Source organism: Saimiri boliviensis, chromosome 6 (genome assembly GCF_048565385.1).
Source record: "Saimiri boliviensis isolate mSaiBol1 chromosome 6, mSaiBol1.pri, whole genome shotgun sequence".
NCBI lineage: Eukaryota > Metazoa > Chordata > Mammalia > Primates > Cebidae > Saimiri > Saimiri boliviensis.
The window spans coordinates 43,936,888-43,963,042 of record NC_133454.1 but is presented as its reverse complement, the minus strand read 5'-3'; the positions used below and the strand labels follow the sequence as shown (position 1 = coordinate 43,963,042).

Below are 26,155 nucleotides of genomic sequence, written 5' to 3'. Positions count from 1 at the left end.
GACAAGGGAGCAGTAAACAAACACCTATTATTATCAGAACACTTATGATGAGAGGTTTGAATCCTCCCAAGTATGAGAACCAACCTCCAAATAAGGACTCAGGGTTAAATCCGTGCCACAGCTCTACAGGCACGTGTGCCAGTTTGGTCATGTCTCGCACAATATTCTCTACTGCTTGCCCCTGGTCATCTATGTGCAGACGGCAGTTGGTTAGACTGAATTTTCCCCAGACTCCTCCTTCGGCTGCTAGTAAATAATCTAGGGCCGGTCAGTTCTTATAAATCACATTTCTCATTTGAGTTTCTTGTTGGGCCAAGAGGGACAGAGCTTTGCCTGTTTCATTTCCAAAACAGCCTGCAACCAGATGATACGGGTGAGCATGTAAATAGGGGTCCGATATCCCCATGAGCCATCCTCAGCCCATGTGGCCAGCCCATCGTACTCAATAATTCTCTCTGGTGGCCACTCATCATCGGTCCAATCCCCTAATTTTAGGTCTCTCTTCTCCCTAGCAAAGTAGACTGGATGCCCAAACAGCTCACCTGTCTTAACAGGTAATAGGAAGAAAGAGGGCTTAATGATGCCTATGACACAGCTACCTGTCCACCTCACAGATTACACACCTTATATTGCGTACTATTATATAAACAGGTTCCCTTCTATGTCCCCGTACATTTATAAGAACTGCAGGACAAAAGAATGGCAGTGACTTTTATGTCCTACCTGGTGTGTATATACTAAGGGCATTCTTTAAAATCAGTTAATTTTCCTACTGTGCAAGTCCAAATATTAAGAAGAAGTAGTCCCACGATGAATCTCCTCATGCTTCGGCCATGTGTGGACCAGCCAGCTTCTGGGATATGGCTGGAGCAAGGCTTGTTGCCCTCTTTAAGGTGATTCTGCAGTCCTTGCCTTGGTGGATTCAGGCTGGGATTCCCTCTACCTTCACGGCTGTGGGATTGGTCAGGATCAGGTCTGAGGTCCTTTCCATTGTGGCTTTAGAGGGGCTGTACTCCCGTCCTTTATCCACACATGATTACCTAGTGAGAAAAGGTGAACTGGGGAGAAAAAGGCTTACAGGACATTTGTCATTCACCCAGATTGAAATACCTTGGGCGACTTACCCTAGAGCTCATAACTGGCGTCCTAACTCAATCTCCCCCCATTCCCGAGGAGTTCCCAGGAGTGCCCGGAGTATAGGAGGGGGCCTATAAGATTTCATAAGGGGAATATCCTGTCTTCCTAGAGGGGGTGCATCTAATGTTGAATAACACCAAGGGAAGTGCCTGCACCCACTTTAATCTTGTTTCCTGACACACTTTCCCTAAGCTGTTTCGGTTCATTCTTTCCACCTTTCTGGAACTCTGAGGTCAGTAGGCAGCGTGCACTCTCCAGGTGATACCCAAGGCCATTGCTGTTTTCTGAACTAAATCTGCCACAAATGCTGGTCCATTGTCTGATCCGATGCGCGGTGGCAGTCCAAACCTAGGGATAATACCTCGAAGCAGCATACGGGTTACTTCATGGGCTTTTTCAGTCCTAGTCGGAAAGGCCTCTACCCACCCAGCGTATGTGCACACCAGGACCAACAAATACTTATGTCCCCCACACTTGGGCATTTCAGTAAAGTCTACCTGGAGATCTTCAAACGAAGCTGCTCCATAAGCTTGAATTCCAGGGGAAATAGTTGGACCTTGATTATTCTTGTGTTGCCGACATGTAATGCATTACTGTGCCACAGTTTTGGTCAAGGCTGCTAAGTGTGAGATGTAAAAGTACCGGCCCAATATCTTTTCAAGCAACTCTTGACATAAATGAGTGGTCTCATGTACGGCTTGTACAAGTGCTGCCCCCAGCAGCTGTGGTGCTGCTATTCTTCCATCTGGCAGTTGGATCCATCCTTCTTTAATCAGTTGCCCCCCTTCTGTCTGGAGAAAGTCTCTTTCCTCCTTAGAGTAAATAGGTGTTAGATCAGGGATCTGGGGAATCAGTGGGGCTGTAACTGCCATTCGGTAGGGGGTAGATGCTACCTTACAAGCTGCTGCCTTAGCTTGGGAATTTCCCAGGGCCACAGAAGTGGGGGCCTGCTGATGTCCTTGGCAATGTATGACTGCCACCAGATTCTGCAGCTTCCAGACCACTTCCAGCTGCTGCAAAATTTCATGCTGATACTTTATTTCTTTTCCCCGTGAAGTTAACCGGCCTCTCTCTTTGTACAGTGTTCCATGTACGTGGAGTCAGGAAGGCATAGCCAGAGTCAGTGTAAATGTTTACAACCTTATCTTTACTCAGCTCTAAGGCTGAGTTAAAGCGATTTGAGTTCAGCCTTCTGAGCCGAAGTGCCCTAAGGCAGGGATTTGGCCTCGATTACAGTGTCCAAAGTTACCATGGCATAGCCTGCACGTCTTTCCCCTGTGGATTGACAAAGCTGCTCCCATCCACATACAACTCCCAGTCTGCTACTGTCCATGGCTGATCCCGAAGATCAGGCCTGCTGGAATAGACAGTGTCCAGGACTTCAACACAGTTGTGTTCAACCGGACCCTCTGACATTGGGAGCAAAGTGGCAGGGTTTAAGGTGTTACAGACTTCAATGGTGATGCAGGGATTTTCAAATAGCAGGCCCCAGTATTTGGTCAGCCTAACATTTGATAACCAGTGATGCCCTCTGGTATTCATTAGAGTCACTACTGCATGAGGTGCCTTGATATTTAAGTTCTGTCCCAGAGTTAGCTTATCTGCTTCTTGTGCTAGCAGAGCAGTTGCTGCCAGGGCCCTTAAGCACGGGGGCCATCCTTTGGAAACTCCATTAAGCTGCTTGGAGAGGTAAGCTACAGGCCTGGGCCAAGGTCCTACTGTTTGGACTAGAACCCCCAACTGCCACTTTTTCTCTTTCTGCCACATATAATGTGAAGGGCTTTGTTAAATCAGGCAGCCCCAAAGCTGGAGCTGATACTAGTTTCATTTTCAGTTCCTGATAGGCCTGACACTGCTGGGATCCCCATTCAAAGGGCTCCTTGTCTCCCCGCTTCATCACATCATAGAGGGGTTTGGCTAGTACTGCAAAGCTTGGAATCCACAATCTACATAAGCCCATGGCTCCCAGGAACTCCCGCACCTGCCTTCTAGTCTTGGGTTCTGGCAGGTCGCAAATTACTTGCTTCCTTTCTGTTCCTAGGCTGCGTTCCCCTTTCCAGATGTTAAACCCCAGATACTTTACTCGCTGTCAGCAAATCTGGGCTTTCTTTTAGACCAGGCATCCCCAAACCACAGCCCGCCGGCTGCATGCGGCCCCCTGAGGTCATTTATCCGGCCCCCCCCGCCGCACTTCAGGAAGGGGCACCTCTTTCATTGGTGGTCAGTGAGAGAAGCACAGTATGTGGAGGCCCTCCAACAGTCTGAGGTACAGTGAACTGCCCCCCTGTGTAAAAAGTTTGGGGACGCCTGTGTTAGACACTTTATACCCACAGTCCTCCAGACACCGAAGTCCACAGTCCTCCAGATGCCGAAGTAAGACATCAGTTCCTTTTGCGCACCCGACTGCCGTGGGGTGTCCGAATAATAGATCATCAGCAAACTGAAGGAGGATGCAACTTAAGTCTTTAGCTGGAAACCTTTGGAGGTCACGGGCCAGTGCCTCCCCAAAGATGGTAGGAGAGTTCTTGAACCCTTGGGGGAGCCAGGTCCAGGTGTACTGGGTAGTCCCACCTGTTTATGGATTCTCCCATTGAAGGGCAAATAGCTTCTGACTTTCAAAAGCTAGTCTGATGCTAAAGAAAGCATCCTTTAAGTCCAAGCAGGTGAACCAACCATCCTCTGCTGACAATAATCCCAGCAGTGTGTATGGATTAGGCACAGTTGGGTGCAAAGTCACTGGCCTGACTAACCAGGTGCAAGTCTTGTACCGGCCTGTAGTCTTTGGTCCCTGGTTTGAGAACAGACAAGAGGGGGGTGTTCCATGGACACTGGCAAGGAACTATAATTCCATAGTCCTTTAAGCGTTTTAGATGGACCTGAATGCCTTCTAGCGCCTCTCTGGGAACTGGATATTGCTTTTTTCTAACCAGCTGAGCCCCAGGCTTGACCTCAATGAGTACAGGGTCCTGGTTAATTGCCAGCCCAGGTGGATTGTCCTCTGCCCAGACCTTAGGCCATTGTTTTGCTAACTCAGGCTCTATTTCCTGGTCTTGTTGGGTTAAGAAGAGTCTCTACTCTTCCTCATGAGGCACCATTATGATCCCAGGTTTAGGCAATGCCAACTGTAAGATGCCATTCTCTGTGAAGGTTAGGGTCACCCGTAGCTTACTGAGCAGATCCCTTCCTAGCAGGGGCAAAGGGCAATCAGGCATGTATAAGAACTGGTGAATCACCTCTTGCCCCCGCCAGCTCACAAGTCCGAGGCAAACAAAAGATTGTTTTTCTGACACCCCAGTAGCTCCAACAATATCGGTTCTGTTTTTTCCATGGGGGGTTACAGGGCTGTCGTCTGGACTGTGGGCTCTTTGGGGGCATGAGTCCAGCCCCCATCTCTTTTAGTCAAGTGGCCCTTCCATTAGATTGAACAGAGCCCCTTCACTTTTTATCTGGATCCTCGTGCTTAGGATCGCCCTGTTCTCCCATTAACTGTGAGCATTTTTTTCCCTCAATGTCCTACTTCTTAACAAAATGCACACTAATCACGTTGCGGGCGCAGGCAGGCAGACTGTGGGGCTTTCCAGGAACCCCCCTTTTTCCACGCTCTTGGGGGTGTTCCTCTCATAGCAGTAGCTATTAAGTCAGCCTTCCATTGAGCCTGACGTTCCCTTTCTTTACGACTTTCCCTCTGGTCACCGTTTCTCCATTTACAAAAACCTGGTTAGCTATTTCCAATAACTAACCAGGTATTCAGGCATGCAAATCCTGCCTATTTCTGCAATTTTCATCTAATATCTTCTGCACACTGACTAACGCCATATTTATCATACGCTGGTTTTCGGGACTCTCAGGATCAAAAGGAGTGTACATGCGGTAAGCTTCACACAGTCTTCCACAGAATTGGGTAGGGCTTTCCTCTTTTCCTTGAAGAACCTCAAAGACTTTATTAATGTTTGTAACTCTCTGGGCCCCTTTTTTAAATCCACCAGCAAGGCTTCTCTCTAGCAGATTAACCTTTGCATGCCCTCCGGGATGTTTGGATCCCACTGGTGGTCAGTTCCGGGTAACTGGACCCTGACATACTCTTGGGGGTTCTGGTAATCTGCAGGAACATGCTCCTCCAGTCAATTAGAAGCAGCTTGGAGTATTCTCCGCCTTTCCCCCGTGTTAAAAAGATGCATAAGCAGCTGATGGCAATCAGCCCAAATGGGGTAATGAGTCTGAATGATAGTTTACAGTAGATCAATTCGAGCTTGGGGTTTCTTGGTATAAGAGGGGTTGTTATTTTTCCAATTGATAAGATCAGCCGAGGTGAACGGCAGATACATGAAAACACGCTTTTCTACCATGTGGCCATCCTCATCCACTCCCGTATACCTCTGCTCTCTCAAAGGCATCTGCACCCCCACCCTGGGTCGCAGATGAGCTGCCAGAGGGCGAGTTCCCTCTGGGAAGCAGGCAGCAATGGGTGGAGTTTTTCCACATTCTCTTTTGTCTACTCTGGGGGATTTAGGGGTGTGCAGCTCTGGTGAGGATGCCAAGGCTTCCGGCCCTGGGGCAGGGAGCGAGGAGGAGAAGGACGAGGGGGAGGAGGGGGAGGAGGAGGGGGAGGAGGAGGGGGAGGAGGAGGGGGAGGAGGAAGGGGAGGGGGAGGAAGGAGATGGGGGGGAGGAGGAGGAAGGAGATGGGGGGAGGAGGAGGAGGAGGAGGAGTGGCTTCGGAAAAGGGATCTCTCTCGGTTTCAGTTTACAGTCTTAGGAATGAAAACAGTCTTAGGAATGAAAAGGGGAAGCTGATCTGAGATGCCTGGGTCTCCCTCTTCACCACAAAATAAATGCCCTGTCTTTGAACATTCTAGAGCTGTCTATCAGGGCTGGGGACAGTGGCTCACACCTGTAATCTAAGCAATTTGGGAGGCTGAAGTGGGCAGATCATGAGGTCAGAAGTTTGAGATCAACTAGCCTGGCAAACATGATGAAACCCCATCTCCACTAAAAATACAAAAATTAGCTGGGTGTGGTGGCATGTGCCTGTAATCCTAGCTACTGGGGAGGCTGAGGCAGGAGAGTCATTCAATCCCAGGAGGCAGAAGTTGCAGTATGTCGAGATAGTACAACTGCATTCCAGCCTGGGCAACAGAGTGAGACTATGTCTCAAAAAAAAAAAAACAAAAACAAAAACAAAAAAAACCAGCATAATTCTCTTCTCCGTTTGTATTCACTGGTCGTTCTGACCTCCCCCAGCCCCCCAACACTATTACAACCTCCCCTTTACTCTGCTGTAGATTACAGGTTGTTATTTGAGTCCTTTTCATTTGATTATATACTTCCTGTGGACAAGTGTTGTCATTTTTGCTTTTACATTCCTCATGGTTTTATCTAGGAATCTTCCTACTTCTTCAGTCTCAGTTTAAAGCCCTCTTGAGTCAACAAGGAAAATGAAACTGTTAATCTAACCAATGAAAACACCTTAGCAATATCCAAAGAACCATAAGGGATGACATCTTTATTCTTAAATATACTAAAGATTTGACCCTTCCCAGCAGAGGCAGCCCTAAACTTGACTTTTTTTCCCCATGCTGTGACTTCTTTGAACTTGTTTTTCTTCCCTTCAATTTCTTAATGATTAGTTTGAAGAAAACAAAAGAGTTCAGTATTATCTACATAAACAGAGGATGTTGATTCACTGATACAGGCAAACAATATTTACTAGGTATAGCTAGACAAATAATGAACTAAACAGATACAAATCCTACCCTCATGAAGGTATATCTGGGCAGCAGAGTGACAATAAACAACTGATAAATCAATGCAGAATTCCAAATTGTGATGTATGCCTCTAAGGAAACAAAAATACAGTACGAGAAAATAACAGTAGAGAGGATCATTTTAGATGAGTTGTCAGGGAACATCTTGCACAGGAGGTTATAATAAAGCCAAGATGTGAACTAACTGGTGCCAATCAAAAAAAGGAGGGCCAACCCTTCAGGGAAGGAGACTAGCACAGCCAAAGGGTTCCACAATGTAAAAGTACACAGTATGATGGAAGAACTGAAAGAAGGTAGAGCAACTATTAAGTAGTCAACTAGAATATGAATGTCACCATATAAAAATAAACTTCATTTATACATTAATTCAGAATATCTAGGTTCCACTCAAGGTTCACATGAGAAGATACAGATTTCCTACTTCCTTATGCCTCTGAATTGATAAATTCAATGTTCTTTTTTAGATCTCAACCAAGTTGATCCCTTTGCAGAACCTGACAATGATGCTTATATCCCATATTCCTAGAAATAACTCTGCCCTTAGCATGCCGTTCTTTTCTAATGCCAAAGAGTGTGGCCTCTGCAGTCACATTGTATTAGTTCAAATCCTGGTTTAGCCACTTACAAATAATCTGTATCATCTAAAACAAGTTCACTCATCTCTTCAAACCTGTTTCTCAATGATAAAATGAAAAACGATACTAGTACCTACCTCAAAGAATTCTTGTAAGGACCCATATACACGCTTACAGTGCCTGAAACACAGGAAATGTTCACTAAAGGTTAGCAATAATCATATTCCCTTCCTTTATCACTGTTCGAAAGTCTCCTTTGATGAGTCTTCCACTCACACCCCAAAGAACAGCTTTGTCTTCTTGATCTCATCCATTCCTATAACCGCAACAGTTGAAACCCCGCAAAATATATTTCATTCAATGCCAGAACTCACTCCGGCGCTTCAGGATCCTTCTACACTTTACACGCATTTTTCCTTCCATATGGAAGGCTTCTACCATCAGCCAAGGTAACACTGAAAAGTCTCATCACAAACTGAATTGATAGTCTCGGGTGAGTTTGTAAAGAACCAGTCACTCCTCTACCATCACAGTACTCCTCTATCACATACATTAAAATCCATTGTAGTTGTCGTTCTACGTATCTGCACCTGGCAAAAATAGCAACTAACGCTCACGCGTGCTCACCACAGGTCGATTATCTCACTTATCTTCACAAGTTAGACAGTAGAGCGAGGCCACACGGATGACAAGATTCTTAACTTCAGCCGTATGATTCCACAGCCCAAGCTTAACCACGAAGCTAAAGTTGAAATAACAATAAATGCTCGCTGACTGAAAGTACTTATTACGAGACAGAGATCAAAAGAGAGTAAATCTGAACCCTAACGTGACACGAAAAAAGGATGCGCAGAAGGCACGGTGCAATTCAGGGCACTTAAAAAGAGGTTATTGGCCAAATCCGCTAGGAACTCAGAGAAAGGCCGAGAAAGATGGAGTGAAGACGAGTCAAGGGCCACTCTGGAGGGGTGCATGGGATTGGGCGTCTGGGGTGAAAGCAGACTGGATGGCACGCGGCTGAATTTTCCAACGCAGAAGCCGCTGCGTTGCTTCCCAGTCCCCGCCGCTGCGTTGCTTCCCAGTCCCCACCGCTGCGTTGCTTCCCAGTCCCTACCGCTGCACTCAGAAGGTCAAAGTGGCATCAAAAGCGGCGGCGGCGGCTGCAGCCCAGGTCCCGGATCCTCTCGCCTCCTCCCGCTGCAACAGCTTCTTTTCTCCGTTAGCCACGCAGGTACCCACCCCTGCTTCCGGTTCAAACCCGGCGTGACCGCGCAGCGCCCACTTCTGGAGGAAGAAGCCAGGCCGAGCGCCGGCAGAGCAAGGTGTGCTCATGCGCGCCAAATATCACGCGGTCTCCCGCTCAAAACACGCCCCCAAAACATTAGGCCCGTCGGAGCAAACGCGCCTGCGCCCAACCCACCAATGACCCACGACTTAGCGTTTGCGGCTCGCTCTTCGGCTGGGGCTCCCGGGCGAGCACCCACCCTCATCCCCGCCCCTCCAAATGTGAGGACGGAAATGACGATAGTTCTAAAGGCGAACGGAGGTGGGTTTCATTTCGGCGCCTTTCTTTCTCTGGCGGAAGCGATTGGCTGGCATGCAGGGAAAGAGGCGGGACAAATTGCCGCGGGTTCAGTGCCGCCACTGGAACCGGGAGATGCGGCGCAGTAGCTGTCGCTCCGCTTGCTTTAACCAGATTCTCGTTCTTTATTGTGATTCCTGCTGCTGTTTTGATCATGCTGTTACCCTCGGACGTAGCCCGGCTGGTATTGGGTAAGCGCGGACGCGGGAAGGGGAGGGCATTGGACCTGGATATGCCGGACGGAAGGACCTTTAAGGCCAAAGGTTTTCCCTGGGTGGGGAAGCTTTGGGGTTTTGCCTTCTGGTTTACGAGTTGAGACTGGCGGTGATTCTTCGTTACTCGAAGGTTCTGGGCAGTTTAAGCCTCTTTGTATGTCGATGCTCCTCTCTTCAGAGGCTGCGTGGCAAGGGGAGGGACGAGGGGAAGCTCGGGGTGGAAACACCTGGGGCCGGATTCGGAGGGAAAGTCAGGCCTCCACACTTAATTAGGAACTCTGAAAGAGTTGTCTGCTTGACGGAAGGACTGCGTGTGCTTCAACCTTCTGAGCACTTTGCCTGGTCAGTGCTGGGACCAAAATAGGGACTTCCCTGGCCCCCCGCACCCCATCTTTTAGGGAGACCTTCCTGGCGCCCTTCTAATAACCAGCCCTTGTAACTACGAATTTGGGAGTAGGGGTGATCTTCCTTCTCTATCCTCCTCGCAGTACGTCGTCCACTGTAGAGGTGTGAAATGCCAGTTGCATGTTTTAAAACAGCAATTCTTATTTCTTTGATCAGCAAAAAAATTTCTGAGGGTTGCCTTTTAGTTGAACGTTTTTTTTTTTAACCTTCATTTGAGGACGGTGGTTTGTGGGTCACTAGTCTGTCAGGGTGTATTGTCTGTGAGAGAAGGGTTGTGTTGTTGTTTGTCCCCTGATAGAATAAAGGGGATTGTACTACAGGGGACGAGAGGTAAAGCTCAAAACCCGAGCCAGTGATTTACAGACATCGTATGCGACGTCCCTAAAAGTAAAAGGCAGGCATCTGTGATGAAATCTCCCATAGTATTCACAGCCATTTGCTTCCGTTATTTTATTGTTTGGAAAATCCATTTGCCTTGTGCCTCTTTTAAATGCCCAGTGCTGTCCACAAAAATGCTATTTGCGCAGGGCTCTTGATAAACACATTTTGCAGGAAACGTTAAACGGAAATGGTCCCACCCTCCGTTTTTGAAGAAACGAATGACAAGTTTAAACTAATGTTTTGTTAATGTCTGATTAATCTTTTGCTTAGGAATTCTGAGTTTTGGCAGTTTGGTAATCTAGTTGAGTTTCGGTAACTGTAGTCTTAAACATGGTTTCGCAGCCTCAGTACTGTTAACATTTTGGGCCTCATAATTCTTTTATTACGGGGAACTATCCAGTACTTAAACATCGTAAGATGTTTAGTAGCATTCCTGTCTTCTATTTACTAGGTTACAGTAGGACACTCATTCTCCATCTTTACCCAGTTGTGATGAGGGTCTCTAGATGTTGCTAGTAAGTCCCCTGGAGGACAGAATCACTCCTAATTACAAAATCTTAAGAAATCAGAATCATTTTCTAATTGGAATAATTCTTTCTCCATAAACCAGCTACTCTGCTGACTTCCTGCTTTTAATGGACAAACAAAATCAGCCATGGTTTTCTTATCTTAAAAATCTTTGTCATTCACATTCCATTTTCACTGCCACCAATCCTGCAGTGTGCCTGCCAGTACTTCTCACTTGGACTTCTGTCATGGCTTCCCGGAGAGTTGTCCTTGCAATTCGTTTTATTTACTGTTGTTACGCATCTCCCTGAAGCATTCACACTATACCTTCTATTCTGAAAGTTGAAATAATTGTGTTCTTACTAAAACTTTTAAGTGAGCAGGAGTATACAGTACAAAAAAAAAAGTCTCCTTATGCCTGCTGCTCTTACTTTTGTCATTTATCATTGTACATCTTAAATATATATATCGTGTATGTCTTGCTCATATCAGTTTTATTATTTACTCATGATTCTTCTCCTATCTGCCCCCTCCCCATCTTCAGCTCCTCTTGTTATTGACCTCTTCATAATGGTTTTTTTTTTTCCAGCAAATCTTCGGGTGCCTGATATGTTCCAAACACTATGCCAATTGCTGAACATAGAGAAGTAAGTTTTCTCCCCTTAGTATTCAGATAATTAGATTTTTCTACTTTCAGACACACACACCCAAAACACTTTTCTGGACCCCACTAAACATTAGACACCCATTTAGACACAACATTTTCTCTTATGTTGTGTGTCACCCTTTCACAAGTCAAATTTATTCAAAGAACACAATGAGTTCCACTTAGTTGCTGTTCTTTACCTATCTTTTATCCTTCAGGATACTACACTCTGACTTTTGCGTCTCGCTACTCCACTTAAGTAGCCCTTGTTGCCTTGTTGGGATTTCACAAAATATTCTACAGGCCAGAATACATCAAAGTGTTCTTTATTGCCTCTGGGCAATCAATTGAGTTTTTATCCTTTTATCCTTCAAGGTGCTCTGTGAAACTGATCCTCCCTACCTCTCCTGCGTGATCCCAACTTCTTACCATCTGCCATATGCTGCAGACATCCCAAACGAATTGAAGTTTCTCTGAATATTCATATATGTATTCTACTTCTCTTTCCTACTACACTTGCATTCAAGGTTCAAATCACACCTATCTCTGAAACCTCATTCACCAAGTACAGTTAGTACTTCTTAAATGTTGCCAGGGCATTATATTTCTGTTAGAACCTTATCATGTCTTATTGTAGCTGTTGGTTTACTTTTTTTGATAAAATATGCATAACAAAATTCACCATTTTAGCCATTTTAAAATGTATAGTTCTTACAGCCCAAAACAATGAGTTGTTCTTTGTTTGTTTTCAGTGTACAGTTCAGTAGCATTAAGTACATTGACAGTGTTCTACGATCATCACCGCAATCGGTTTCTGGAAGTTTTTCATTTTCCCAATTTGAAACTTACTTTTTTTTTTTTTAGTTTTATTCTATAGTCTTATTCTTGGATTAATGGACAAGCTTCAAGAATTCTGGGAGCCTCCAAAACTATCATCTGTAAATGTTTTCTTAAATAGGTTTGTTACTTTCTGTATGAGATATCATGCATTCAAAAAATGGAAACCATTCTGAGTATTTAACATGGAAATGAGATAATTGGTTACGCTGGTGAGAGAAAAGCTACAATGCCCAGCAGCTTTCAACTAAGGCATCTCAGTGGTTAGCAACAATAGGAAGCCACTACACTAATCAGAAGGATAAGGAGAGAGGAAGCGACCAAGAGGCTGGGTTGACTGTATGGAACATGGAAGACTTGTCTGATGAGGGAGTGGTAGTCATAGAGGAGACTACTGAGGCAGAATGGGAATGGGGGGGAAAAATGTGGCTGCTTCCATTTGCCCTCCAACTTCCCCCCTGTGCTTTCAGTTTACTGAGCCCAGCCAGAAGCAGGCTGACAGAAGAGCCAGAGAAACATTGTCTATATAGAGTCAAGCTTTATGTCATACAGTAGAGAACAACAGAAGGACAAGAACGAATTTGAGGTCAAACAGGACCAGAACTGACACACTGCTAAGAGGTCAAGAGCTGCTGGTTCTATTCACCTTTATATCACCAAAACATAGATATTTAATAAACACTTGTAAAAGTATGGCTGTGATTATGACATTCCCCTTAGTTTATTGAATAACATGTACTCATTGCTGTCTAAAACTTTTCATGAACCTTACCCATTTTGTCTTTTCTGTTGTATCTCCAACTGTTCTGCTTCATAAACTTTGTGCTTCATCCAAACTGGACATGCTCCCCAAGTATGCTTTCATATATGCTTTCTGTCAACTTCTTTGGGATTCCCAACCATCCTTCAGAACTCATCTGTACCTTCACACATCACATAATTTCCTCAAGCTTAGTAATGGTTTCTCCAGCCCCTCCCTTCCTATGAAATAAGTCAGCTCTATTTTCTTACCACTTTCATTTTGCATTACAGTTATTTGTGTGTATATATATATCTTCTATCTCCAAGTAAGTCATAACTTTATAGACAGAAACCTTATCTCTGTTACTTGTGGAGCTAGTAATAAAAGGCACCATAAGGTAAGGCTTCCTAAGGATTATTTGCATGCTTAAAGGACATTTAATTATTATTGTTTCTAGAGAAATAGTAGAATATGTGAAGGAGATGTTTTCCTATAGGGTGCTCTACTTATCTCTTGCTTGTTTTAGACTGCTTTCTTTTTATCTTTTCCTCTCTACAAGTAAGAAGAAAAAATACCCTTCATATAGTTAGGATCTTATCCTTTCTTCTCTTTTTCAGTTGTGTTTCCCCTTCAGTTTAGTTACTCATTGCTACCTCCACTTATAATAAAAGTAGGCTGAAAATAATATTGTGTTAAGAGGAAGGAAACTCAGGCATACTTTCTTACGTATTCAGACACCTTTGTCAGTAAGTTCACACAAAAAAATACACTTCTTTTATCCAAACAGTAATAACTAATACTAGTTGAAGAGTAACTATTTGTATCATACCTACAAGAGATGATTAATGCCTAATTTATATTTTCTTCTTCATTTTATTTATTTATTTATTTTGAGATGGCGTTTCATTCTTGTTGCCCATGCTGGAGTGTGACAGTGCAATCTTGGCTGACTGCAGCCTCTGCCTCCCGAGTTCAAATGATCCTCCTGCCTCAGCCTCCCAAGCAGCTGGTATTACAGGCGCTCGCCACCACACACCCCACCCACCCCCAGCTGATTTTTGTGTTTTTAGTAGAGGCAGGGTTTCACCATGTTGGCCAGGCTGGCCTCGAACTCTTGACCCGAGGTCATCCACCTGCCTCAGCCTCCCAAAGCACCTGGCCTGTATTTTCAGTGTATTTGGATTTTCAGTCATCTAACATCTGAGATTTAGAATTAATTTGTACCGAAAATTTCACGTTACGTGATGGAGAGTTGGTTATAGTCAGATACTTCATGATGATAATGAAACATTTTGTAGGCAGATAACTGGTTAATCATATATATAGTAAGTCCTCATTTGATAGGTTCAATAGGTTCTTGAAAACTGCAACTTTGAGTAAAATGATGTGTAACTAATTTTACTATAGGTTAACTCATATACTGGAATTTCTTCAGCATATTTTTGGTCACAAAAGTATCACTACATTTGTAAATAAAGACCAAAACACTTACAATATTAAACTTTGAAATAAATGTAAACTACATATACATTTAAGAAGGATTAATTAAAAACAAGGTAATTGACTGGGCACGGTGGTAATTGGCTGGGCACACCTGTAATCCTAGCACTTTGGGAGGCTGAGGCAGGCAGATCACAAGATCAAGAGTTTGAGACCAACAGGGTGACACCGTAACTCTACTGAAAATACAAAAATTAGCTAGTTGTAATGGTGCGCACCTGTAGTCTCAGCTACTCGGAAGGCTGATGCAGGAGAATCCCTTGAACCTGGGAGGCGGAGGTTGCAGCGAGTGGAGATCGCCACTGCACTTTAGCCTGGCAACAGAGCAAGACTCCATCTCAAAAAAAAAAAAAAAAAAAAAAGAAAAACACACAACATAATTACCCAATTAGTCCAGCTCAAGATTGCAGGTAGCTGGAGCTTATCCCTTAGGATACATGACAGGAGCTAACCCTAGACAGGATGTCATGCTATTGAAGGGCGCACTCACTCTCACTGTAATAATTTAGACACACCTGTTAAAAACATGCACATTTTTAGAGTGTGGGGAGAAACAGCTGTACCTGGAGAAATCCCCTGCAGGCATAGGGAAAATGTGTAAACTCCACACATCCAATGGCCTCTGCCAGAAATTGATTTTTTTCCTCCTCAGCAATATAACAAAAACATTGAACAAAATGATGTTATTTTAGGACTTGCTATATAATGTTCAATGAACATGAGAGTAGTCAACTATTTACTACATTATTTTGACACTTCTGGGACAAAAGTAAACTGGAATATATCAAGTCTAATCTAAAATGAGAACTCAAGACTGTCAAAGTTGAGAATGTTTTTAAGAGCAGAATCTATTCTAGATATTACTATTTTAAGATGCATTACAACTTAAACATATAGCCTCTAACATCTCATCTCATAGCCCCATCTCATGTGTGTGCTATACAGAGGTATGATGTCTTACGAAATGCCATGAACTATCTGTGATGATTCCTTACCAGGTTATGCTAGCACAAATGACAATATTTTTCTGAAAAAGTTAACTGTATCAATATATTCTGTCTAGGGCATTGTTTCTCAACCCTTATCTCATTATCACAACTTTAAGGAATCTTCTTAGGCTTTTTTTTTTCTGGATCCTCCTCCCCACACGAAATATTAATGTTTTAGTGTCATGAATGTATTGTATATTTTATATATCGTGTATATCTGTGATTTATGCATAAAAAGAGGGAGATTTTCTTCATTCCTCCCTGCCCCAGAACCAGTTTTCACCCTCTTAGGGCAGTATCACTCCTTTTGAGAATGCATGGTCTAGGGGAAAGCAAATCTACTTTAAGGTAGATATAAATCTGCAAATCTACAGCAGATTTTAATAACAGCATCTGTCAGAAGTCCCCAAGTAACTGAATGCATTTGGGTGATAAGTACTTGAAACTCCACAGTGAAAGCCGGGTGCAGTGGCTCATGCCTGTAATCCCAGCACTTTGGGAGGCTGAGGCCGGTGGATCGCGAGGTCAAGAGATCGAGACCATCCTGGTCAACATGGTGAAACCCCATCTCTACTAAAAATACAAAAAATTAGCAGGGCATGGTGGCGTGTGCCTGTAATCCCAGCTACTCAGGAGGTTGAGGCAGGAGAATTGCCTGAACCCAGGAGGCGGAGGTTGCGGTGAGCTGAGATCGCGCCATTGCACTCCAGCCTGGGTAACAAGGGCAAAACCCCGTCTCAAAAAAAAAAACTCCACCATAAAAAGGAAATGTATCTGAGGTCTTCAATCTAAATCATGAAGCATATGAAGAAAACACTCCAACTGCCCTAATTTCAAGGTGATTCTAATAGTTCATAAATGTTCTAAATTTTTGTATTTACAAAAAGCTGGTAACAGCTGACTCACCAATTCCAAATGTTGTAACTGTCAGAAAGCCAGCCATCATAAAAATTACTTTTCAGCCAGCTACAGTTTTCACAAAAAGGGAAGGAAACATCGCAGCGTATCTTTAATCTAACTAATTTCACATCTGTGGTTTGATGTTCAATGATAGGAAGATGGAAGTCATGTTACCTGAGATAAAGCTTTCTTAAAATATCCAGGTGCCTTCTCCAAAACACAGTGCGTTTGGTTTTTGATTTGTTTATTTGTTTCTTCTCATAGCATTAGTTAGCAAAAGGTTGGAAAACAGATTCATCAGCTACAAATAAAGTGTGGTGAGTTGATTCCCAAATCACAGCTAGAGCATTGCCTGTAATGACATTACCATTTCCTTACACTTTCCTTTTTAAAACCTTGGTGTATAATGACTTTGTAGGCCATCTTAGTTTTTTCACTTGTTGGACCTAGTTAAAGATATAGTTCCAGGTGAAGAGAGTTGAACCCTGTAATTTTAAATTTGGAAGAGACCTTAGAAACGATTTTTTTTTTTAATCTTTTAAGTTCAGGGGTATATGTGCAAGTTTGTTACATAGGTACACTTGTGTCATAGGGGGTTTTTTGGTTTTTTTTCCTTTCATTGCCATTTTAATAAAAAAAAATACATTCCTGCATTACAAAATGTATTTCATATTGATGGTGCAATGGAAATTTTACAAACACAAACTTTATACAAGGGTATTAAGCCAATTCCAGAAGCAGCAGAGACATGAAAACAGGAAAGTTCTAGAAAAAGTCTAAATAGATGTATTCATATTCTATGAGTGAAAAAGGCACTTCAAAAGTATGTAAGGCTGGGTACAGTAGCTCACGCCTGTAATCCCAGCACTTGGGAAGGGTGAGGTGGGCAGATTGATTGAGCCCAGGAATTTGATACCAGCCTGGGCAACATGGTGAGACCCCCATCTCTACAAATAATACAAAAATCTGTCTGGTGTGGCAGCGCCCATCTATAGTCACGATTTACACATTATTTCATCACGCAGGTATTAAGCCTAGTACCCATTAGTTAGTTTTCCTAATCTCCTCCCTCCTCCCACCCTTCACCCTTCAATAGGCCCTCCGTGTGTGTTGTTCCCCTGTATGTGTCCATGTGTTGTCATCATTGAGCTCCCACTTAGAAAATAATTTTAGTAGCTAACGAATACTTAACTATTATGCCAGCACGGAGATAAGTGTACCTCAAAGTAAAGTATAAGGAAATACTTATAAGTATTAAGTAATAACCTATAAGGGAATACTTGATGGTGGGTATAGGGAGTGATAATTACACTAAACTGTGAAGAATGAGTTGAAGATAGCTAGGCTAAGAAAAGATTAGCTGCCTAAGCAAAGGAAATACAGTATAGAGTCGCCTTGAAATGCAATCATTAGTGTGTCTGTGGGACTGAAAGACCAGTTTAGCTAGAAGTGATAGAATGGTAAGATAAAGGCTGAAGAGGAAATTAGGGTACAAAGCAAGTAGAACCTCATACAACATGTTAAAATTTTAGAATCATAGGCTGGGCATGGTGGCTCATGTCTTTAATCCCAGCACCTGAGGTCAGGAGTTCAAGACCAGCCTAGCCAACATGGTAAAACCCTATCTCTACTAAAAATATAAAAATTAGCCAGGCATGGTTACAGGTACCTGTAATCCCAGCTACTCGGGAGGCTGAAGCAGGAGAATCCCTTGAACTTGAGAGGCAGAGGTTGCAGTGAGCCAAGATCGAACCATTGCACTCCAGCCTGGGTGACAAGAGCGGGACTCCACCTCAAAAGAAAAAAATTAGAATCATTTTTTTTTTAATTGAGATATGATGCACATACTGCAAAATGTAAAATTCATTGGTTTTCATGGACAAAAATCCAGGATATTTATGGATTCGTAATCTGTAGCTATCTCCACTAATTTCATTATTTCCATCACAGCGAATTCTTACACTATTAAGTCATTTCCAAGTCCTCTTTTCCCCATTCTCTGCCAACTACAAATCTACTTTCTGTATCCGTATTAAAATAGAGTATTTGGCTTTTTGTGTCTTTCACTTAGCATAATGTTTTTCGCATTGTTCCTTGTTGTAGCAGGTATTAGTACTTCATTTTTTTTATGGCTGAATGATATTTTATCATATGAATATGCCATATTTTGTTTGTCCATTCATTAATGGACACTATTATGAGGAATGCAGACCAGGTGTAATGGCCCACGGTGTAATCGCAACACTTTGGGAGGCCAAGGCAGGAGGATTGCTTAAAGCCAGGAGAGTGAGGCCACCCTGGGCAGCATACTAAGACACCCCGTCTCTACTATTGAACAAGTAATTATCTGGGCATTTATTTGGTGTTACATACCTCTGGTCCTAGCTACTGGGGAGGCTGAAGCAGGAGGATCACTTCAGCCCAGGAGTTCAAGGTTACAGCAAGCTATGATAGCATCACTGCACTCCAGCCTGGGTGACAGAGCAAGACCCTGTTTTTGAAAAAAATAAACTGACCGTAAATATCTGGATTCCATGCTTCAGAGTTGGCTAGATAAGAAAAAAAAAAATCTGGATTTTTTTATTCTGATCCATTAATTTATGTGTCTGACCTCATGCCAGTTCCACATTGTCTTGATTACTATAACTTTATAGTAAGTTTTGTAATTGGTAAGTGTGCTTCAACTTTTTCTTCATTTTCCAGGTTATTTTGACTATTCTAGCCCCCTTGTATTACCTTATAAGTTTTAGGGTCAGTTTGTCAATTTCTGCACAAAAGGCAGTTGAGATCTTGCTAGGAATTGTGTTGAATATATAGGTGAATTTTGGGAGTATTGAATTTTGAACAGTACTGAACCTTCCAGTTCGTGAACACAATATGTCTTTCCATGGATTTAGGTCTTTAATTTCATCCAGTGATGTTTTCCAGTTTTTAGTATGTAAATCTTTTACTTCTTTTGTTAAACTTATTCCCAAGTATTTTGTTTCTTTTGATGCTATTGTAACTAGCATACTATAAAAAACTGTAACTTAATTTTTTATTGTTCATTGAAGTTGATTGATTTTTGTATTTTCATTGTGTATCCTGCAACCTTTTTGAAGTTATTTATTAGCTGTAACAGTTTTTTTTATGAATTACTTAGGATTTTTTATATAAGACATAATGTCATCTGCAAATAGGTGTAATCTGACTTTTTACTTTCCAATCTGGATGCTTTTTATTTCAAGGTTTTTCCTAATTGCCCTGGCTAGAAGATACATACAGTATTGAATAGAAATGACAAGAACAGGCCGGGTACTGTGGCTCACACCTGTAATCCTAGCACTTTGGGAGGCCACAGCAGGTGAGTAACCTGAGCTCAGGAGTTCGAGAACAGCCTGGCGAACACAACGAAACCCCATCTCTACTAAAAATACAAAAAATTAGCCGGGCATGGAGGCATGTGCTTGTAATCCCAGCTACTCAGGGAGCTGAGATAGAATCGCTTGAAGCTGGAAAGTGGAGGTTGCTGTGCAAGACTCCATCTCAGACAAACAACAACAAAAAGAATAGACATTCTTAGGTTTTCCCTGATCTTAAGGGGAAAACTTTGAATAAGGTTCTTACTCTGTCATCCAAGCTGGACTACAGTGGCATGATTATGGTCCACTGCAGCCTCAGCTTCCCAAGCTCAAACAATTGACCTCAGCCTCCTAAGTAACTGGAACTATAGGCACGTGCCAGCACACCCAGCTAAATTTTTAATTTTTTGTAGACATGGAGTCTCACTATATTGCCCAGATTGGTTGGATTTTGTTCAGTTGTTCTTTTTCCATGATAATGTGATTTTTGTCTTTTACACTATGAATAACTATATGACTATACTAATATTACACTGATTTATTTTTTTTTAACCAACCTTGCATTACTGCATTAAATCCCACTTGGTCATGGTGCGTCACTGTTTTTATATGTTGCTGGATTTGATTTGCTAGTATTTTGTTAAGAATTTTTTTTTTTTAACTTGGAGACAGGGTCTTCCTGTGTCACCCAGACTGGAATGCAGTGGCACAATCACAGCTCACTGCAGCCTTGACTTCTTCCCAGGTTCAAATCATCCTCTCATTTCAACCTCCCGAGTAGCTGGGACCATAGGTGCACACCATGCCCAGCTAACTTCTGTATTTTTTGTAGAGATGGGGTTTTGCCATGATGCTTAGGCTGATCTGGAATTCCCGAGCTCAAACAGTCCTCCTGCCTCAGCCTCCCACAGTGCTGGGATTACGGGTGTGAGCCATTGCACCCAACCTGTTGAGGACATTTTATCCACTTTCATAAGAAATATTGGTGTGTAGTTGTCTTGTGATGTCTTTCTCTGGTTTGGGTATCACAGTAATACTGGTCTAAAAGAATGAGTTTAGAAGTCCTCTCTCTACTACTGTTAAAAAAAGAGTTTGTAAAGGATCGATGTTATCTCTTTATTCAGTGTTTCGTAGAATTCACCAGTGAGGGCATTTTATCCCAGCTGGGCTTTTCCTTGTGAGAAGTTTCTTTATTACAAATTCAGTTTCTTTTCTTTTTTTTTTTTTGAGACGGAATTTTGCTATTGTTGCCTAGGCTGGAGTACAATGGCATGATCTCGCTCGCTGCATCCTCCGCCTCCTGAGTTCAAGTGATTTTCCTGCCTCAGCCTCATGAGTAGCTGGGATTACAGGTATATGCCACCAGCCCGGCTAATTTGTTGTATTTTTAGTAGAGATGGGGTTTCACCATGTTGGTCAGGCTGGTCTGAAATTCCTGACCTCGTGATCTGCCTGCTTCTGCTTCCCAAAGTGCTGGAATTACAGGTGTAAGCCACCAAGCTCAGTCATAAATTCAGTTTATTTACTTATTATAGGTCTATTCAGATTTTCTGTTTCTTCTTGAGTCAGTTCTGGTAGTTTGGGTCTGTATTAGGCCATTGTTGTGTTTCTATGAAGAAATACCTGAGAATGGGTAATTTATAAAGAAAAGAGGTTTAGTTGGCTCACGGTTCTTTAGGTTTTACAGGAAGCATGGTGCTGGCATCTGCTTGGCTTCTGGGGAGGCCTTGGGAAGCTTAATAATCATGGTGGAAAGTGAAGGGGGAAGCTAGCCTCTCACGTGGCAATAGTGAGCAAGAGAGAAAGAGGTGTCACACACTTTTAAACAACCGGGTCTTGTGAGAACTCACTATCTCAAGGCTAGCACTGAGACATGAAGAATCTGCCCCCATAACCAAAACACCTCCCACCAGGACACACTGCCAACATTGGGGATTACAATTCAAGGTGAGATTTAGCAGGAGCAACATGTAGACTATATCAGGGTCTTTCTAAGAATTACTCATTTCATCTAGATTCTCTATATTGTTTAGATAATAACCGTTCGTAGTATTCTTTTACATTCGCATTTATTTCTGTAATATTGATAATAATGCCCTCTCTTTCCTGATCTAGTATAATTTGAGTATTCTTTTTTTGGTTGGTCCAGCTAAAGATTTGTAAATATTGTTGACCTTTTCAGAGAACTAGCTTTTGTTTTTATTCATTTTTCTGAATTTTTACTTGTTTTACTTATTTATACTCTGCTTATTATTTTCTTCTGCTTTGCCATTTTCTAGTTTCTTAAGGTAGATGATGAGGTTATTGATTTTGCATTTTTAATTTTTCTTTTTTCTGAGGTAAAGTCTATTGCCCAGACTAGAGTGTAGTGGCATGATCATAGTTCATGACAACCTTGAACTTCTGGGCTAAAGTGATCCTCCTGCCTCAGCCTCCTGAACTACTGGGACTACAGGCATGTGCCACTATACCTACATAATTTAAAGAGTTTTTTTAGAGACAGGCTCTTGAACTCCTCACTTCATGGTACCCTTCTGCCTCAGCCTGCCAAATAGCTGGGATTATAGGTGTAAGCCAACATCCCAGGCTTATCTTTTCATTTCATTTATTTATTTTATTTTATTTTTAAAGAAGAAAAGAATAATAAGAAAAAGAATAAAGAAGAGGAAGAAAGAGAAAGAGGAAGAGCGAGAGAGAATGGGGGTATTGCTTTATTGCCCAGGCTAGAATGCAGTCTAAATATGGGTATACCTATAATTGTCCTTAATAATGGAGATATGAAAGAAAATGAGGGAAGAGAATAACAAACAAGGAGCCAACCAACATTTCGTTTAAACTTCTAAGTTGATATGATGTGGTACTGATAAGAGTGTATATTTTGTGTATTTAAAGTGGAGAGTTCTATAAATGTTAATTACGTTTACTTGTTCCAGATCTGAGTTCAAGTCCTGGATATCGTTGTTAATTTTCTGTCTCATTGATCTGTCTAATGTTAATGTTGAAGTCTCCCACTATTGTGTGGGAGTCTAAGTCTCTTTATAAGTCTTGTATGTCTGGGTATTCCTGTATTGGGTGCGTATATATTTAGGATCTTTAACTCTTCTTGTTGTTGTGTTGATTCTTTTATCATTATATAATGTCCTTCTTTGCTTCTTTTGATCTTTGTTGATTTAAAGACTATTTTATCAGAGGCAAAAATTGTAACTTCTGCTTTTTATTTATTGATTTTTGCTCTCTGGTTGGTTGGTAAATCTTTCTCCATCCCTTGTTTTGAGTCTTTGTGTATCCTTGAATGTGAGATGGGTCTGGATGCAGCATACCGATGGGTTTTAGTTTTTTGTCCAGATTGCCTGTCTGTCTTTGAATTGGGGAATTTAGTCAATTTAAGTTTAGAATTAATAATGATATATGTGAGTTTAATACTGCCATTTAATATTAGCTGGCTATTTTGCCCATTAGTTGATGTAAATTCTTCATTATATTGATGTTCTTTACTTTTTGGTATTTTTTAGAAAGGCTGATAGTTTGTTCCTTTCTATGTGTAGTGGTTCTTTTTTTTTTTTTTTTTTTTTTTTTTTGAGATGGAGTTTCGCTCTTGTTACCCAGGCTGGAGTGCAATGGCGCGATCTCGGCTCACCGCAACCTCCGCCTCCTGGGTTCAGGCAATTCTCCTGCCTCAGCCTCCTGAGGAGCTGGGATTACAGGCACGTGCCACCATGCCCAGCTAATTTTTTGTATTTTTAGTAGAGACGGGGTTTCACCATGTTGACCAGGATGGTCTTGATCTCTTGACCTCGTGATCCACCCGCGTCAGCCTCCCAAAGTGCTGGGATTACAGGCTTGAGCCACCGCGCCCGGCTGTGTAGTGGTTCTTTAAGAAGCTCTTGTAAAGCAGGCCTGGTGGTGATGAAATCTCTGAGTGCTTGCTTGTTCACAAAAAACTTTATTTTTCCTTCACTTATGAAGCTTAGTTTGACTGGATATGAAGTTCTGGGTTGAAAGTTCTTTTCTTTAAGGATGTTGAATATTGGTCCCCACTCTCTTCTGGCTTCTAGGGTTTCTGCTGAGAGATCTGTAAGTCTGATAGGCTTCCCTTTGTGGGTAACCTGACCTTTCTCTCTGGCTGCCCTTAGTATTTTCTCCTTCATTTCAACCCTGGTGAATCTGACGATTATGTGCCTTGGAGTTGCTCTTCTCGAGGAGTATCTCTGTGGTGTTCTCTGTATTCCTTGGAGTTGAATATTATCCTGCCTTACTAAGTTGGGAAAATTTTCCTGAATAATATCCTGAAGCGTATTTTCCAGCTTGAATTCATTCTCTTCATCACATTCAGGCACACCTATCAAGCGTAGATTAGGTCTTTTCACATAGTCCCATATTTCTTGGAGACTTTGCTCGTTCCTTTTTATCCTTTTTTCTCTAATCTTGTCTTCTAGTTTTATTTCATTGAGTTGGTCTTCGACCTCTGATATCCTTTCTTCTGCTTGATCAATTCGGCTGTTAAAACTTGTGCATACTTCACGTAGTTCTCATATTGTGTTTTTCAGCTCCATCAATTCACTTATTTTCCTCTCTAAATTTTGTATTCTTGTTGACATTTCGTCAAACCTTTTTTCAAAGTTCTTAGTTTCTTGAGACTATGTTAGAACAAGTTCTTTTAATTCACCGAAGTTTCTTATTATCCACATTTTGAAGCCTGCTTCTGTAATTGGAACACACTCGTTCTCCATCAAGCCTTGTTTCGTTGCTAATGAGGAACTGGGATCCCCTGCTAAGGGAGAGGCATTCTGATCTTGGGTATTCTCAGCCTTTTTTGACTGTTTTCTTCCCTTCGTTGTAGATTTATCCATCTGTGATCTTTATAATTACCGTCTTTGTAATTGGGTTTCTGAGTGGACGTCCAACTTATTGATTCTCAGCGCCGAAATCTGAGCAACCCACTGCTCCAACTAAAACAGCGGCGTTAAGATTGATGGTGCTTTTCTGACTCTGCACCAAGAACCGGTGCTCCAAGTCACCGGCAGAACCGCCTCGCCAGTCACAAGAGTCGCGCTGGCGACCCATGGGGCTCCTCCGCTGGGAATCTCCTGGTGCGTGAGCAACAAGAATTCATGTGAAGGTGTGGCGTCCTCTCGTTCTTTGCGTTTTCACTGGGAGCTACAATCCCGAGCTGCTAGTGATCAGCCATCTTGGATCTCTCTCCTTTTTTTTTTTTTTTGAGGTGGAGTCTTGCCCTGTCACTCAGGCTGGAGTGCAGTGGTGCGGTCTCAGCTCACTGCAGCCTCTGCCTCCCAGGTTCACACAATTCTCCTGCTTCAGCCTCCTGAGTATCTGGGATTACAGGTGCCTACCACCATACCCAATTAATTTTTTGTATTTTGAGTAGGGATGGAGTTTGCTATGTTGGCCAGGCTGGTTTCGAACTCTTGAAATCAGGTCATCCACCCACCTCATCCTCCCAAAGTGCTGGGATTTCAGACATGAGCCGCTGTACCTGGCATCTTTTTTTTTAAACACAGTTATTAATAGCTGTAAATTTTCCACTGTGCACTGCTTTAGTTGCACCTCATTAATTTATTGACACTTATTTCATGTCCTAATACGTGGTCTGCCTTGAAACATGTTCCATGTGTAATTGAGAAAAACATGTATTATGCTGGTTTTGAGTGGTGTATTCTGTTGATGTCTGGTAGGTGTTTAACAGTTTAAATTTTCTGTTTATTTATTTATCTTCTGCCTAGTTGTTCTATGTATTACTCCAAGTGTGGTATAGAAGCCTCCAACTTTTGTTGTTGAATTATCTGTTTCTCCCTTCACTTCGATGAGTTTTCATACTAAGACAAGGTCTCACCTTGTTGTCCAGGCTGGAGTGCAGTGGTGCGGTCATGGCTCACTGAAGCCTCGACTTCCTGGGCTCAAGCTATTTTCCCACCTTTCTGCCTCTGGAGTAGATGGAACTACAGGTTCATACCACCAAGCCCAGCTAATTTCTGAAAACCACAGAGGTGGGCTTTCACTGTATTTCCCAGGATGGTCTTGAACTCCGGGGCTCAAGCAATCCTATCACCTCAGCTATTGTTATCTTTTTGATGGATTGACCTTTTTTATCATTATCTTTGTCTCTAGTAACAATATTTGTCTTAATATCTACTTTGATACAGGTTGAATATCCCTAATTCAAAGTTCAGAATGCTCTAAAAGCAAAACTGTTTGAATACCTACATGATGCTCAAAGGAAATGTTCATTGGAGCATCTCAGATTTTCAGATTAGCGATATTCAACCAGTAAGTATAATGCGAATATTCCAAAATCCAGAGGGAGAAAAACAAATCTGAAACATTTCTGGTCCCAAGCATTTCAGATAAGAGATACTCAACTGGTGTTAATAAAACAACTTTAAGTCTTACTGATTACTAGATGGTGTATCTTTCCTATCCTTTTACTTTCACCCTGTTTGTGTCTTTGAATCAGTCTGGAGCAGCTGATGTTAAGGCACCAACTGCAGCATGGGAGGTGCAGACAGGGCTCTCTGCTCCACGGAGTGGTGGGAGCTGGGAACAGGTGGGTGCCCTGCCCCCTTCCAAGTTGGACGGGCAGGAGCCCTGCCCTCCTAGGTGTACCTGCAGCTGTGGA

At 42.5% G+C, this 26,155-nt stretch overlaps 2 protein-coding genes across 12 annotated transcripts in view; one reads left to right on the top strand and one right to left on the bottom strand.

Annotated features, from left to right (window-relative positions):
- ATM (ATM serine/threonine kinase) overlaps nt 1-8,789 on the bottom strand; it is a 143,658-nt gene extending 134,869 nt beyond the window's left edge. For 2 of the 9 annotated variants that reach the window (XM_074400523.1, XM_074400532.1), the window contains exon 1: nt 7,614-8,584. The gene's annotated coding sequence lies outside the window, so the exon portion shown is untranslated. The other 7 variants (XM_074400527.1, XM_074400528.1, XM_074400526.1 and 4 more) reach the window with 7 other exon arrangements.
- A 172-nt stretch (nt 8,790-8,961) lies between these two features.
- Nucleotides 8,962-26,155, top strand: part of NPAT (nuclear protein, coactivator of histone transcription) — a 67,608-nt gene continuing 50,414 nt past the window's right edge. The window contains exons 1-2 of one of the 3 annotated variants that reach the window (XM_074400535.1): nt 9,046-9,249; nt 11,156-11,213. Coding sequence is in view for 2 of the 3 variants with exons in the window: in XM_003923742.4 (XP_003923791.3) it covers nt 9,213-9,249 (37 nt within the window). In the remaining variant the exon portion in view is untranslated. The other 2 variants (XM_074400534.1, XM_003923742.4) reach the window with 2 other exon arrangements.